Here is a 15,046-nt window from a genome sequence, read left to right as displayed (position 1 = left end):
TATGCAGTTGCTAGGGTATTCGGGGTCTTTATGCAGTTGCTAAGGTATTCAGAGTGGTCGTTATACAGTTGCTAGGGTATTCTGATGGGTCTTTATGCAGTTGCTAAGGTATTCAGAGTGGTTGTTATGCAGATGCTAGGGTATTCTGAGGGGTCTTTATGCAGTTGCTAAGGTATTCCTAGTGGTTGGTATGCAGTTGTAGGGTATTCCAAGTGGTCTTTATAGAGTTGCTAGGGTATTCTAAGGGGTTTTCTAAGTGGTCATTATGCAGTTGCTAAGGTATAACAAGTGTTCATTATGCAGTTGCTAGGGTATTTTGAGTGGTTGTTATGCAGTTACTAAGGTATTCAGAGTGGTCATTATGTATTGCTAGGGTATTCCGAATGTTCAGTTACCAGCCCAAATCAAGTGAGCTGAACTTTAACTTGATTTTATTCTGCTCCCTGGATTTCACTTGTGTTTCACAGGTAGTTAAAGTCTGAAGCAGCTAACGAAGCATCATTACTATACAATTGTTTTTGATTTATGATTTCAAATATGAAATATGTTGTTATGGGTTTGATATGACCTGTACATCTTATACAGTATGGTGTGTTTGTGTTTCAGTCTGTTCCAGCATTATTGTTACTCTCGGGGTGGGATGCGTCACACTTCATACACCTGCATCTGTGGAAGGTAAAGAAAAACTCTCTACACTCACTAATGATCCGTCTATAGAAAAGTGCAGAATCAGTGTTTAATTACTGATGTTCACACAAACACAACACAAGAGTCTTACACTGCAATAATATAGAGAGAGAAAATCATTACAACAACGCTACTGTACACTTCAGAGACTCTTCAGCTTTAGTTTCTTCTGCTGAGAAACTGTGTAGATAGAAAACATTTAGACGGGTAGATGTACTCGGTAAGCAATAGTTCAAACGATAATTAGCATAATATGCAAATGAAATAAGATAAGTCTGATATTTTGTGTCATTCTGTGCACACACACACAGTTAATATGTTGAATCTCTACAGTGGGAATAACTCTTCAGTTCTGCACTATGGACACGCTGGTGCTCCCAATGATAAAACCATTCAGGATGGAGACATGTGGTGAGTGAGATATATAATAATAATAGTTGTTATATCATCATGTTATTCTGCATTTCAGTAGACATGTATGTACTGCATATTGTCTTGTTTCTTCATTATTCATGTTTTTAATGTCATATATATACTGTAATGACACACATGTCCTCTTAAATAACATCAATATTAATCTTAACATTTACACACAGTGCATGTCTTTACTGTCACTTTACATACGTGTGCACATTCACAGTAAACTCCAGCGTTATCAGCAGTGACACACTGACCCCTGCTGGCTGTTTTTAACACAAAAGTTTAGTTATTTAAACTGATTTTGTGTGTTTTATTCCTGTCAGTCTCTTTGATATGGGGGGAGAATATTACTGCTATTCATCTGATATCACCTGCTCATTCCCAGCCAATGGAAAGTTTACACCTGACCAGAAAGCCATTTATGAAGCTGTGCTGAAATCTTCCAGAACCGTCATGGCTGCCATGAAACCAGGTTTTTAAGGGTTATTTTTTAAATCGGGAGTTATTTGAGTTTTGATTGTGTTTATGGGGTACATTTTAACATGTGTTTATTTACAGACACATTTCTCAATACAAAGGTCATTTTGCAAAACTCTTCACACAGTTCTCCTAACAAACTTTCAGCTTGTCAAAGCAGTTCATTTCACATTCAAAATGCACTACAACTACCAAAACACTTTATTTAGGTCTCAAATCAACTCATTCTTTCAGAGTACTAGCAAAGATTGACAGCCAACAAACACAATTTGTCACCCACAAAACAATGACCTAAAAAACACTAACAACATGTAGCATTATACAATGTTTCTCTGTTTATAATTCACTGCAATATATGTTACTGGAATGAATCAGACATGATGCAGAATTCCTCAATATTTTATGTTGATTCTTTTTTTTATTTTTTTGTATACACACCATCCACTGATACAGACACAATAGTAATGCTAATCCACTCGGTCTTTTACATTTGGCCAATTGTTTTTATAGCATTTAATTTTAAGATTTAAAATATATTTCATTAAAATATTACTGTAGAAATGGAGGAAATTGCTGTCTTCATTCAGTTTCAGCTACCCTTAGTTCATCCCACATAGACTTCTGTTGTGCTCACTGTGTGAAGAGTTTTGCAAAAGTGACCCAAGTATTGAGAAATGTGTCCTAGCGTTTGTAAAAAAACTGTAACATTGTTTAAAATCAAAGCTTTATTTTTCGTATATTTTACCTAAGCTCTGCACCGCTGTTTAGGTCTATGAAGCCCCTCCGTCACAAATACTCAGATTGGTTAGTTGTCCCAGTGAGTTGTGATTGGCTGATTTGAAAAGCCCCCTTTGCTGCATTTGCCCGGGGGCAGGGTTTATGTAAAATTTAGGGTTTGTGATGTCACTAACCCAGGAAGAGGCTCAGTTGTAGGCAATCCAAAAGTTCACTTTTGTTTTTTAAGAAGTGATTTCTGTTAATGCAAATATCTCCCGTTGCATTGAACTTTGAGCGTTTTAACTTTGGAGATGTTGTTTATGCACAAACATCAACGTTACACACTAACTAAAATGTAAAAATTGGATTCAATATCAACCTTACCTTTAAAAGATAAAACCTGACAATGTTGTTGTCTTATAATTGCGTTTATAAAATAGCTGCTTCTGATTAGTTGAGTCACTCATATGAGTCTTTACTGTATGTCCACAGTCTAATTTATTGTTGGAAAAGTGGTTTAATATTACCATAACTAATAAAAGTAACTACATACTGAACATTTAGCTTTAATTATATTGCCGTTTTGATCATTTTATAGAAGAATATTAGTCATGCGAAGCTGTGCATTATTTACTGCATGTAAAATATTGCGACTTAAACTCCTTAACTCTTTCGCCGCCATTGACGGGATAACTCATCAATTTGGGTTAAATCGTGCACACTTCCGCAACATACAACCCGGAAGTAGCGCCTCGTGTGAAAGTGAAAAAACTCTGTGTATGTTTTAAAAAACGCTCTGCATCTGATCTCTATCAAAAGTCCTTTACAAAAATGGAAATATCTCAGCTTTTTGCTCAAAATTGGGTGTTTCTGATGAAACCTACCCATATTTGAGAGGTGATAAAAAGAGAAATAATGAAGGTAGGATGAAACGTTTTTTGTTTGAAAGCAGAGGGTCTGATAAATTGTTTGTTTATATATTTAAAGAAGAACATTTTCTGGAAGACATTAAACTTTTGTGAAAATCGTAAAAAATGCTGGCGCTGGCTGGCAACTTTAAAAAAAAAAAAAAACACTGGCGGGGAAAGAGTTAACAGTGGCAAAAAATCACCATAATGCACACACGCCCTCTCAAAGATTTTTTGCTTCATGTATTACTGTATATAAGAATTAGTATTAATTAAATAAATAAATCTGTGGCATGCAGTAGTTACATTGATCTTTATCGCTCAGGTGTAAAATGGACAGAGATGCATCGTCTGGCTGACCGGGTTCATCTGGAGGAACTGGTTAAGATCGGTATTGTGCGTGGTGATGTAGATGAGATGCTGAAGGTTCATATGGGTGCTGTGTTTATGCCTCATGGTCTGGGTCACCTGCTGGGCATTGATGTCCATGATGTTGGAGGATACCCAGAGGGCAGTACTACTGATAGGTTCATCTTAACCAGTGGTTCTCAAACTTTTTCAGCGTGCGGCCCCCTTTGTGTACGGTGCATTCCTTCGCGGCCCCCCAAGAAAATTTATGACAAAAAACAGTTCTAAAACTTTACATTTTAATTAAACAAAACATTAAATTATACAAAGTAGTGCTGCCTTATTTTTTTAGGTTTAATTTCACAGAATTCATGATAAATTAATGTATTTTATAAAATGTCATAAAACTGGGGCCCCCCTGGCACCATCTCGCGGCCCCCCTGGGGGCCCCAGACCCAAGTTTGAGAACCCCTGATCTTAACTACTGAAACAACACATTCATCAAGACTGAATAAAGTCTTTAGGCACTTTAAAGGTTTCTTTTATTAAAAAGTTTAGATCATACTATTTTCAATTATGTCAATTAAGTTATGATTTTGACAGAACAATATTTGATGCTGTGCCTTTAAGATCTCTAATGTGAATGATACATCCATGAGCATGAATTTATACTTAAGTTTTACTAAAAGCTTTTTTGCATGGAGGACATTTTGAGATTTGTTCTCATAATTTAATGAACTCGCAAATGGTCTTACAAAGAGTAATTTGTCCATTAAATGAGTCTATGATAGTCATTGTACAGTATTTGTGTTCAACAGGGCACCGAACGCGTCGATGAGCCGGGTCTAAAGAGTCTTCGTATGGGTCGTGTGGTGGAGGAGCGGATGGTCCTCACGGTGGAGCCTGGAATTTATTTCATCAATCATCTCCTGGACAAAGCTCTGAATTCACCTGATCAATGTAAATTCATCAACAACGACGTCCTGGCTCGATTCCGCGGCTTTGGAGGGGTCAGAAGACTTTTGTTTTATTACAAACTAACCAGATCTACTCTTAATCCAGTGTCTTAGTTTTAATAGGAAATTAATTCCAGACTGGCTTAGACAACATGAAACCACATTTACATGTCTAAGTTAAACAGAATATTCAATCAGGAATAAAGAGAATTGTTGCAGTAAATATTAAACTTTAGTAAACTTAAAAAACGAAGTACTTGAACTTTAATTGTTAGGGTTCAACTATTTTATATGTAAGGGATAATGTAGAGGCAGCCGGTAGTTATTGGGAAATAAGCCCCGACAGTGTGATCAGGTATCTTGTATCACACTGAAGGGGCTTATTTCCCAATAACTACCGGCTGCCTCTACATTATCCCACTTATTACACGGCTACTTGCCACATAAGAAAAAAAACTGGACATGAATATGAATTTGAAACATTTTATTGGCATATTTGTTTTAAATTAACATTTTTATCCTTCCGCGAAACTTTGCACAGATGCATAAAATGATCGTAATACCTTATTAAGATCCTCTGCTTCATACTTGTCTGTCTCCATTTTTTCTCTTTTATGCCGAGTTCAGACTGTATGATTTTCAAACTAGTCGGGTCACCCGTGGATTCACACTGCGTGATTATCTGGGGAAGGGTTCAGTCGCTGCTGTTTCAGACTGCATGATGGATTGGCGACAAGGGTTTTCATACTGCATGACTTTACCGTAAGAAGAATCGCCGATAACTTTTTCCCGGTCCGCAAATACGTCTCACAACCAAACGCACGCGAGAAGTGACGCGAAGGAAACAACGCGAGGTCACGCGTGCAAGACCGGAGTTCTCACGTGAGACTGGGATTATTATTAAAAATGGTCACCCGCAAGAAGTTTAACATACAAATTGCATGTGCGCTCATTTGCAGCAGAAAGAAGAAGAAATAAAAATTATAAAGGAGGAAATGTTTTGAGAGACTCCTCCCCGAACTTCCAGCTGTCCTGTATGTTGCTCTCTCATTGGCTGTAGGTCATCGCTGATATTATTGCAGTCAAAACACATTTCACACAGCATGATTTGAATCGACGACCGGTCCAGATATTTAGCATGCCAAATATCTCACGGGTGTCGGCGACTCGTCGGCGATCCTCTCCGAACGCGTCTTTTATAATTCACACTGTGTGATTGTCACTCGCGTGCACGAGCATCGATTTGCCTGTGATTTCGGGCATTTGTCGGCGATATCTCAAAACCTGTCGCCGAGTCAAAATCAGCGCTAAAATCGTGCAGTCTGAACTCGGCATTAGCCAGTCTTTGAGAAGTTTGAATGCCCATTCTGTATTTTTTGTGTGATGGCTTCGTAGCTGTCATGCTCTATTTTGTCAAGTTCAGTCTCAGTAAGCTCTCTGTGTCTTGTCGTGGTTGTCGAGTGTTTGTCACAAGATGGCGCCATACAGACAGTAATCTTTATTGATCTTTATTGGCGCGGAGCGATTTCACTCGTGCAAGTAGTACCGGCTATGCGGTATTACTTTGGAGCGGTTATTATTTGAAAAGAACGAACCTGCAAATGTCTCAACTGACCAATCAGAATCAAGCATTCCAGAGAGCCATGTAATAAATTACAAATAATATCTAAATATTACAAACATTATGCAATACCATTAAATTAATATTATTTATATTAACCATTACATAACTAGTTAAAACTTATTTCATTAACAGCAAATGCAATTCCATTCGTTGATAATTTATCAATCATTTATTAATTTATATTTGCAATTTGTTTATTTATTCATGTATTTGTTTTTCTTATGTTGCATGTGCACAAACAGTAAAGCTTTTTGTTTGAATTGTTTTGGTCGTGTTTGTGTGCAGGTGCGTATTGAGGATGACATCGCTGTGACCGCTGATGGTGTGGAGCTTCTCACCTGTGTTCCTCGAACCGTGGAGGAAATCGAGGCCTTTATGGCAGAGGGGACGTCCAAACCCTTCAGTCCAATCGGCAGTGAGAAATTGTGAGAAAAAGAAAACACGATGATGATGACGACACTCCATTTCTATAACATGTCTGTCTTTACTCTTCATCTCACAGTTAATGAATATCTTTTATATTTCAGTCAATAAAGGGAAATCAATCATACATGTAGTTAATATATAACAGCTGATGCTTTGCTGACAGTGAAATTCATTATATAAATCCGTATACTCTGCATGAGACAGTATTTAAATATCACAAGTATGATTACAATCATTTATGCATTAATGTAGCAATTATTTTAACATTTATTCTTGAACGTTTAGATTACTCCATGTGATTTACTCTGAACACTTAATAACAGTTTATAACTTTGTTCACAGTATTTTCAGCAATGTGTGAGAAAAAAATATACAATTTATTTTTTCAATAAACATCTGATTTTCTTAGCATCTCACAGCTGTGTTCTGATATTCAATATTCAGCTAAATATAGAGACAATATTAAATTGTCTTGACAGTCGTACAGTACTAGAAATTACTCCTATTATGAGCAAACTTTATACTTTAATAATTTTGGTACAATAAGGATACAGTTGTAACAACTCTGCGTGTAATTCAACATTAACTAGATTTTTAAATGAACTAGATGGGACTAATCTCTCTCGTTGAAGCTTGTATTTCAAAGTAATATATAGACCCCCATGCATCTCTGTTGTTATTCATTCTTTGTGAAGTTTACTGGAAGTTATGTATTACAGAATACAAGACAAATATTTACCTTAATTACCAAGGTGTAAACTCCACAAAGAGCCTGACACGCGACACCAAGTGCACCTGAAAAAAATGATAAATCCACTTACAAATGGCACCCACACTAAAAATATCCATGAATACCAACCATGTATCATAAGATGTCTTAACATTGTAACATGGTGTATTCTATAAAGCCCTTTTGAGTTTTGTAAGTTGCTTTAGATATGCTCATTTACTTCAATACTACAGTTCAGTAACGTCTGTACTTCTGTAAATATAACTCTTTTGTGAGAGATTTGATAATATTAATATAGAACGAGTATATGAAATTAAATTTCTAGGTGTCATTTTAGACCACAAAATTAGCTGGAAACCACATATAAAACACATCAAATCAAAATTGGTAAAGACTATAGCAATATTAAATAAAGCAAGACATATTCTGGATAAAAAATCATTGCATATTCTATATAATACACTCATTGTACCATATTTAAGTTATTGTGTGGAAATCTGGGGAAATACCTACAAAACCAACCTACAATCGTTATGCACATTACAAAAGAGAGCAATCAGAATCATAAGTAAGGTAGGATATCTTGAACATACAAACTCACTATTCTCGAAATCAAAAATACTAAAATTTATTGATCTGGTTAAATTTAAGACGATACAATTTATGTTTAAAGCAAGAAATAATTTACTTCCAGAAAATTTACAGTACATGTTTATGGAGAGGCAGGGTGCGTATAATTTGAGAGATGAATTAAACTTTGAAAAGATCAGAATAAGAACTACTCTAAAAAGTATGTGCATGACTATATGTGGGGTAAGGTTGTGGAATAATTTGGAGCAGGGGTTTAAATATTGTAGAAACTTTAAACAGTTTAAAAAGATGTATAAAAATAAGCTACTAGAAGGTTATGAGGATGAACAGTAATGATTGTGAGGGCGGGTCAAAAGATTGGTTATTAAGTTTAAAGTGTGATGGGTTGTTTGGAATAAAAGGTAAATTAGGTTCATACTTTAAAAATAGGGGGAATTGGTTGTAATTGTAATAGAAAGATATATAATATAGAAAATATTTGAAATATATTAGATTTTTGAATGGCTCTTTAAGGGGTGGGAAAAAAATAAGCTTTTGCTTCATCCCGCTCCTTTTCGAACACATGAAAGTAAAAGAATATTTTGGTTTTTTTATGTGGTAATGCAATTACTGTATGTTCAATTATTGTATTTTCATACTTTATTTTATTTTATTTCATTTTTGTTATTTTTATTTTATATATATTTTTTTGTTGTTCGAAATAAAAATAAAGAAAGAAAGAAATTTCAAAATCCACACAGGTCAAGCTTAGACATTTTGTGATGATCTAATTTAAGTGGTTATCATGTCTAATAGACTAATAATATACACATATATTGTAGGTTTTATTTGACACCAGGATTTCACATTTGCAGCCTTTAGCCTCCAGAAATCTTTTATGTCTCAGTAATAAAACTCATGCTTGTCATTTTTCAATCTCATTGTTTGACCTGTCAGTGTGGTTTACCTGTTTGCTCAAACATGAATCAAATGTGATGTAGATAAACAAATGAGTTCTGCTCTGTAAGCTTAAGATCATATAAGGTCCAGCATCTTCCTGACTGTCTTCATCCAATCAGAAGTCAAGGCTGAAGAATGGTGGGGGATTATTGGTTGTCCTGATTATTAACCACACCCACCTGTCTTCAGGCTTCATCCATGATGACATTTTACTGCTCTCTTTCAGTCCTGTACACACACATGAGGAGATGATATTAGACTCTCTGATGGAGCACAAGATGAAGATTATTGCATTAACATTAATCTGTTTGATTGCTGTGTTCATAATTAATGTATAAATAAAATGAAGATCTGTTTTGCATGATGTAGTTGTCTCTGACATAGATGGAAAATGTAAATAAATAATGCTAAAATTGCCGGATCACCTCTAAATAACACAGTACGATTTAACCCAACTTATTATGTCATGAGTTTCATGCTAAAGTTAGTGTAGCATTACACATAAATGGTGCTGTCATATGATTTCTATTCTGAAATTTCAAAAAACACTTCCTGTGCCTCGTACCTCAGCCCAGTGCTGTTCATAAAGTTCAAAGGGAGGCGGGGCTTAGGAAGAGGAAAACAGCTCCGCCCATTCTCCTCCAGATGAGTCGGGCAGTACATGGGCTGAGACACCTACAGAGAACATCGCTTTCACTTATAAAACAAAAAAACATGAACACAGATCAACAATACAGCAGTAGACTTCTGTGACCCAGAGAAGAAAGCGTTGTGCGGGTTTGGATCATTTCAGTGAATCAGAACTAAAACAAGGTAAACATCTGCTGCATAAGTATGAAGGGTTTGAGAAAAAAACATCTTTAATGAATGAAGACAAAATAATTAAAAACAGTAAATGAATGATTAATAATCAATGTACTGTAGTGATGTTAGCTCACAGACCCACAGATGGTGGCATCATTGGGGAGAACACAAGCGATGATACAGAAACACACACACAGCCATCCGGTTCCCTGAGAACTTCAGAACTACAACCATTGACTCATCAACTCCTGTCAGATAAACACATACAGATTAACGATCATGTTTAAAGGATTACTACACTTTCAGAAAAATGTTTTGATAAGTTCATCACCTCCATTTCATCCAAGATGTTAATTAGACGTCACAGTTACAACACAGCAGGCTGCATGCGCAATGTGGTGGCAGAAAAACAATGAAAATGCATTAAACACAAGTGAAACGAGCAAGATAACTCACTGGAAAATGTCTTCTTGTGATGTTGAGTGTTAGAATAGGAACGCCAAAAAAGATGACCTTAATTTTTATAGAATACTATCGTCGAAGACACCATTTGAAGATAAACGTAGGTGTTTATGATTTCAATAAGCCCTCAAATGGGCAGACTGGGGTGATAAAATTATCTGGAAATCTATTAGTAATTAGAATAGAAATTAAAGGGACCGTAAGTAGGATTTTAAGTGTTTTATTAATCAAAATCAATGTCTTTATTCATAAATATGTCGTCGTTGGTGTCAAATGACCTCTGGCAGTGATCTGACTGTTCTTTGTAAGCTTAGAATTTCTTCTCTTTACTTACATTGAACGGTTAAGTCCACAGAGGCTTCCATATCGTTCTGCCGTATTGATAAACTATAATAGCAGAGATGGATAAAAAGCACTAGCCTACCAACAAGCTTCCACAAAGCGTTTTCATTCAGAACACGTGAACCAGCTGAAACGGATAAGAAGATCAGTGATTACATAACGGCTACTGTAGTTACAACCACTGATCTATATAAATGACTGGATTGCGCATGACGTCACAACTGTGAAGCCACCGCGCCGCCATGTTGGTATACCCAAACATTCCATAAAATCAATGGACGCGATCAGATTTTAATGATAAAACATCACTTTACAAGTCTTCGTTTTTATATCTGAAGTTACCCTGTACATTATTACAACACAAACGTCCTAAGCATGTACATAATTATTTACTGAAAGTTGTACATTTTAGTTTTTAATCAGTTATTATACATTCATCTTTATTACAGTATCAGATCAGCAGACAGACCGCAACATATTTAGTATTAATGACAAACGTGCTCATTCTGAAATCTAAATAAATAATCATACTTTGTACCGTATTTTCATGCAATAATTTGCTGGTTTTATGTTATCTAAACTTACAAGTTACCTAAACTTATTTAGAAATAACGCTGACCGTGTAGCTGAATTTCAAAAAAAAACTTTATTTATACCCGTGTCATTAACAGAACGCAGCAGACACACTCACCTTAACCGTTTTTTATAAATCCATTTTCCTGCCCGATTAAAACATAAACATTGAAAATAACAGCAGAATTAACAGTTAATTTACGTACACATATCCTAAAAATAATCTTGCGTGACTGATACGCTGTAAAGCGGGTGAATTTAAAACATGATTTTGAATGGAAGTCAATGACGCCGTCTGCCGGTTGGGTATACCAAGATGGCGGCTCGAACTCTGCGCTGGCTACACCTCACGCTGTTACGTTAAGCGTTCTATGCGCAATCCAGTCATTTATATAGATCAGTGGTTGCAACACGCATTTGAAAAGGGGAGGAGCTAGAGAGCACTGTTCGTTTGAATGCAAAATACAATTTCACCACTAGATGGGGGTAAATCCTACTTATTGCCCCTTTAAAGTGACACCATGTAATTTTTCAACCTTCATAATACATTTTCAAGACCATTGTGATAGTACATCGACTTTAAATAGGTTGAATGACATGTCTACCATAGCCTGACGGGGTCTGTATCACTTTTACTCGTATTTTAAAACTTAGGGTTTGTGGTAGTAACCAGAGCACAAAAAAAACTACAAAATTCGACTGCTTTACGGCATACGTCACTTCCTCCACACAATTTGTTTTTAACGTGAATTTTGCTGGAGGCTACTTAAGGAGTGTAGAGAGCAGTTTCTATTATGTGACTCTGTGGGACAGTCTTTAGTGTCACGGACCTATGACACGGGCGACCCGGGTTCGATTCCCCTTTAAGGCAATTTTTTATATAAACTGTTGATTCATACATAAATGCGATGTTCTTTATAAATTACGGCGATTATATTGCATATAGTTCCCTGTATTCAGATGCTGTGTTCACGTATTTACCTTTCTTTTTACTGTGTCTATGATATTTACATTACAATCCAGGATGCTATAGCACTCAAACTTGCTCACAGTGTAAAACCAAACCCTATTCATTCACCAATCAGATCCGAGCGTTTCTCTCTTCTCTCTTCCTCATTTGCTGCGTTCCGCTGTCACTCGCGTGACGTATTACAAAGCGGCAGACCTAAACGCATCGGTTTACTTGGATTTGGAGCGATTTTCACACAAAAAAGAGGAATAACGAGCGCCATTGCGGAAAATCCTGGTGGCGAGGGAGAGAGAGAGAGAGGATGCAACAATATTTGTTTGGAAAAAGGCAAGGAAATACGTCTGGTCGTTTCTGAATTGGAAGGCTGCAGCCTCCGGAGGTCAAATATGCAGGCTGCATACGTCATCAAGCCTGGTTTATTAAGGTAAACTGAGCAATACATTCGCAAGTCATAAGCATACTGCAACAATTTACGATTAACTAAGTATAATAGTCAACTTTGTAATTGTTAATATTGTGAAATAAGACAGTCTTGATGACGTATTAGAAATACGACATCCGGAGGCTGCAACCTTCAGATTGAGAAATGGCTTCTGCCACGACGAGTTCCTCATCAGAAAGTTGTAACATGACTGCGTTTCTCACTGTTGTCTCAAAATGTTGATCGTTTAGCATTTTAAATGTTTAGTTTTTAGTTTAGTTTTAAGGTTGGCCAGTTCCTTTCCTTTGCGACAGTGCTGCGGCGCTTGTGGGCTCTAGGGGCGCTAGAAGTGAAAAATACGTGTCTAGCACCCCCTAGTGGCCAAAAGTTTCATGGTGTCCCTTTAAGTAGAGATGATGTCCGGTGTTCTGTCGAAGTCTGATCCCTGATGTGTTTATTAATATAAGGAAGAAATAATAGAAAACAGGAAAATGATGAAATAATAAATGGTATTATATAGAATACATTATAGTATTGCTTAGTTTTTATATGTAGCCTACTTTAGCAATTCATACTGTAAAAATAATTGATTTACAAATAAAGAAGAATACGTTTACATTACATACATGCACATATATCAGTAGCCAAGCCATTTAAACTTTCAATTTATCTAAAAAATAAATGTAACGTAATGAAAACACTATAAGAAACATTACACTAAAGAGAAACATAGGGGAATAGACTTCGACAGAACACCGGACCCATAAAAATCACAGTTTAAAACTAAAACACTTCACATCGCTACACTACTGCAGAGCTGTCACTTTCTGACACCAGTTAGGCTCCGCCCACAAAAAAAACGTAAAAGGTCTATTGGACTTTAGTGGACCTAAACAGTTTACAGTTTCAATGCAGCCTCGAAGGACTCGTTTACAAAGTCTTTCTTCAATGCAACATGAATATAAATGCTTTAAAATATATTTATTTTTTAAATATATTTCAAATAAATGATTTAACGTAATTAACCATATTTAAAAGTGTATTCTGTGTTTTTAGTTTTATTTTACAGCAAATTATGCCATGATTGTCATTATATCTGTCTATAAACACAAAGTAGGCAAAACAATAGTGTTATATTAGTCAGAAGGATGAATGTTTTATGAACTTGCATAATAAAACTGACATGAGTTCACCTAACCATACTTGGTCATTTCTGATCAACTCCCCCTAGTGGTGAACCATAGGATTTTCGAAACGGTTTCGAGGCTTCATGAAGCAGTGCTTAAAAAACTCCCATCCCCATCACTGATGGTGTTCATCAGCGAGTGTTTTAAAGGCACACAGAAATCATGACTGATGTTTCCAGTGCCTCAGATTCCCCAGCGGGTCGTCATCATCACGGATGAAGAATCTCATCTACAGTACGGCTCAGGGGTCAGATAAGCTCGAGGTCACGAGCTCTGTTTCACTGTAAGAGCAAATCACCAACAACACTTCTATCATAAAACATAAAACAAAATTTTCGCTCTGTGTCTTAAGTATTTGTGATGGGTCGTAGTAGAGTTTACATGGACGTTGATTTGCACTTCACTACGCTCAGGTGTATGATGACATCACCGTGACGTCGTCGGACGTGTCCGCCAATGAGGATTTTACACAAACAAGTATTTTAATAATTCGTTTTTATAATGACATTAATTCATTATAAATCAATTTATCATTCAATAATTCTTAAGTAAAAAAAAATCAATATGAAAAGACGGTCATCAGTGTGTTTATAAACTGTCAGTGTGTGTTTGTAGTCAGTAGATGGCGCTGTGACTTCAGGGTAAAATCATCCATTAAACAACACCGTCAAATAATTTACAGACAAGAAACATATTTATATTTTTAAGTTTAAATAATCATTGTTTTATTTTATGTTTTCATTTATATTAAACATTATTAATATTAATATTGATTAAATCATTTTATTAAAAATAATTAAAAGTGACCAACAATGATCATGTACTGTTTGTGATGTACATGTGTATTTTGTTGGTTTTCAAAAGCTTTAATATTACCTATAAATATTTAATAACTAATTAAATGTTAAAAGTATGAGTAACGAATATTGTTATTGTGAACAATGTGTGTGTGTGTGTTTGTGCATTTATTTAACTATACTATGTGGACTGATGCAACATAATCTTTGGGGATATTTAATATTCAAGGAAGTTTTTATTGAAAATAATATTTTGTTTGCTTTAGTCTATATTAATTGTGTAACACTGTGAGGTGTGTGCGAGGGATGCTGTGTGCGGTTGTCATGACGACAAGGTACCAGCTGGGCAATCTGTATGCAAATGGAGGTGTGCGGTCTAATCTGGCTGTAAGGCAGGACCTGGTCACCATGACAACACAACCTGTGTGTTGTTTTTTTCACCCCAAATGTACTTTTTTCCAGTGTTCTCCTGACAGGAGAGATTCAGGGTTATCATGACACTGACAAATACCATGCTTTCATATAGTAATACTATAGTACTCATATATGTCATAGTGAATGATCATATTATGATATATATTTACATATAACTTTATTCTTGAAAGTTTAAAGAAGATGGTCTGAAACAAAGAGTACTTATAAGTGAGTTCATGTGTTTTTGAAATAT

The 15,046-nt window shown here is 35.8% G+C and overlaps 2 protein-coding genes across 2 annotated transcripts in view; one reads left to right on the top strand and one right to left on the bottom strand.

The window, feature by feature from the left end:
• The window catches only part of pepd (peptidase D), a 75,132-nt gene extending 68,153 nt beyond the window's left edge, over positions 1-6,979 (top strand). The window contains exons 10-15 of the mRNA XM_073853900.1: positions 607-675; positions 1,021-1,098; positions 1,431-1,579; positions 3,535-3,723; positions 4,380-4,567; positions 6,423-6,979. Coding sequence (XP_073710001.1) covers positions 607-675; positions 1,021-1,098; positions 1,431-1,579; positions 3,535-3,723; positions 4,380-4,567; positions 6,423-6,566 — 817 coding nt within the window. The 3' untranslated portion in view covers positions 6,567-6,979. The remainder of the gene's footprint in view (positions 1-606; positions 676-1,020; positions 1,099-1,430; positions 1,580-3,534; positions 3,724-4,379; positions 4,568-6,422) is intronic.
• Positions 6,980-7,303: 324 nt separating this feature from the next.
• Positions 7,304-10,533, bottom strand: LOC129419795 (trans-1,2-dihydrobenzene-1,2-diol dehydrogenase). The gene is made up of 5 exons (XM_073853945.1): positions 9,959-10,533; positions 9,770-9,875; positions 9,389-9,498; positions 9,003-9,086; positions 7,304-7,358 (listed from the first exon to the last, which is right to left on the bottom strand). Exons 2-5 carry the CDS (start codon positions 9,782-9,784, stop codon positions 7,304-7,306), a joined length of 264 nt encoding a protein of 87 aa, XP_073710046.1. The 5' UTR covers positions 9,785-9,875; positions 9,959-10,533.
• Between the last annotated feature and the right edge of the window lie 4,513 nt (positions 10,534-15,046).

Source organism: Misgurnus anguillicaudatus, chromosome 15, assembly GCF_027580225.2.
Source record: "Misgurnus anguillicaudatus chromosome 15, ASM2758022v2, whole genome shotgun sequence".
NCBI classification, from domain to species: domain Eukaryota; kingdom Metazoa; phylum Chordata; class Actinopteri; order Cypriniformes; family Cobitidae; genus Misgurnus; species Misgurnus anguillicaudatus.
This window is presented reverse-complemented; position numbering and strand designations above follow the sequence as displayed.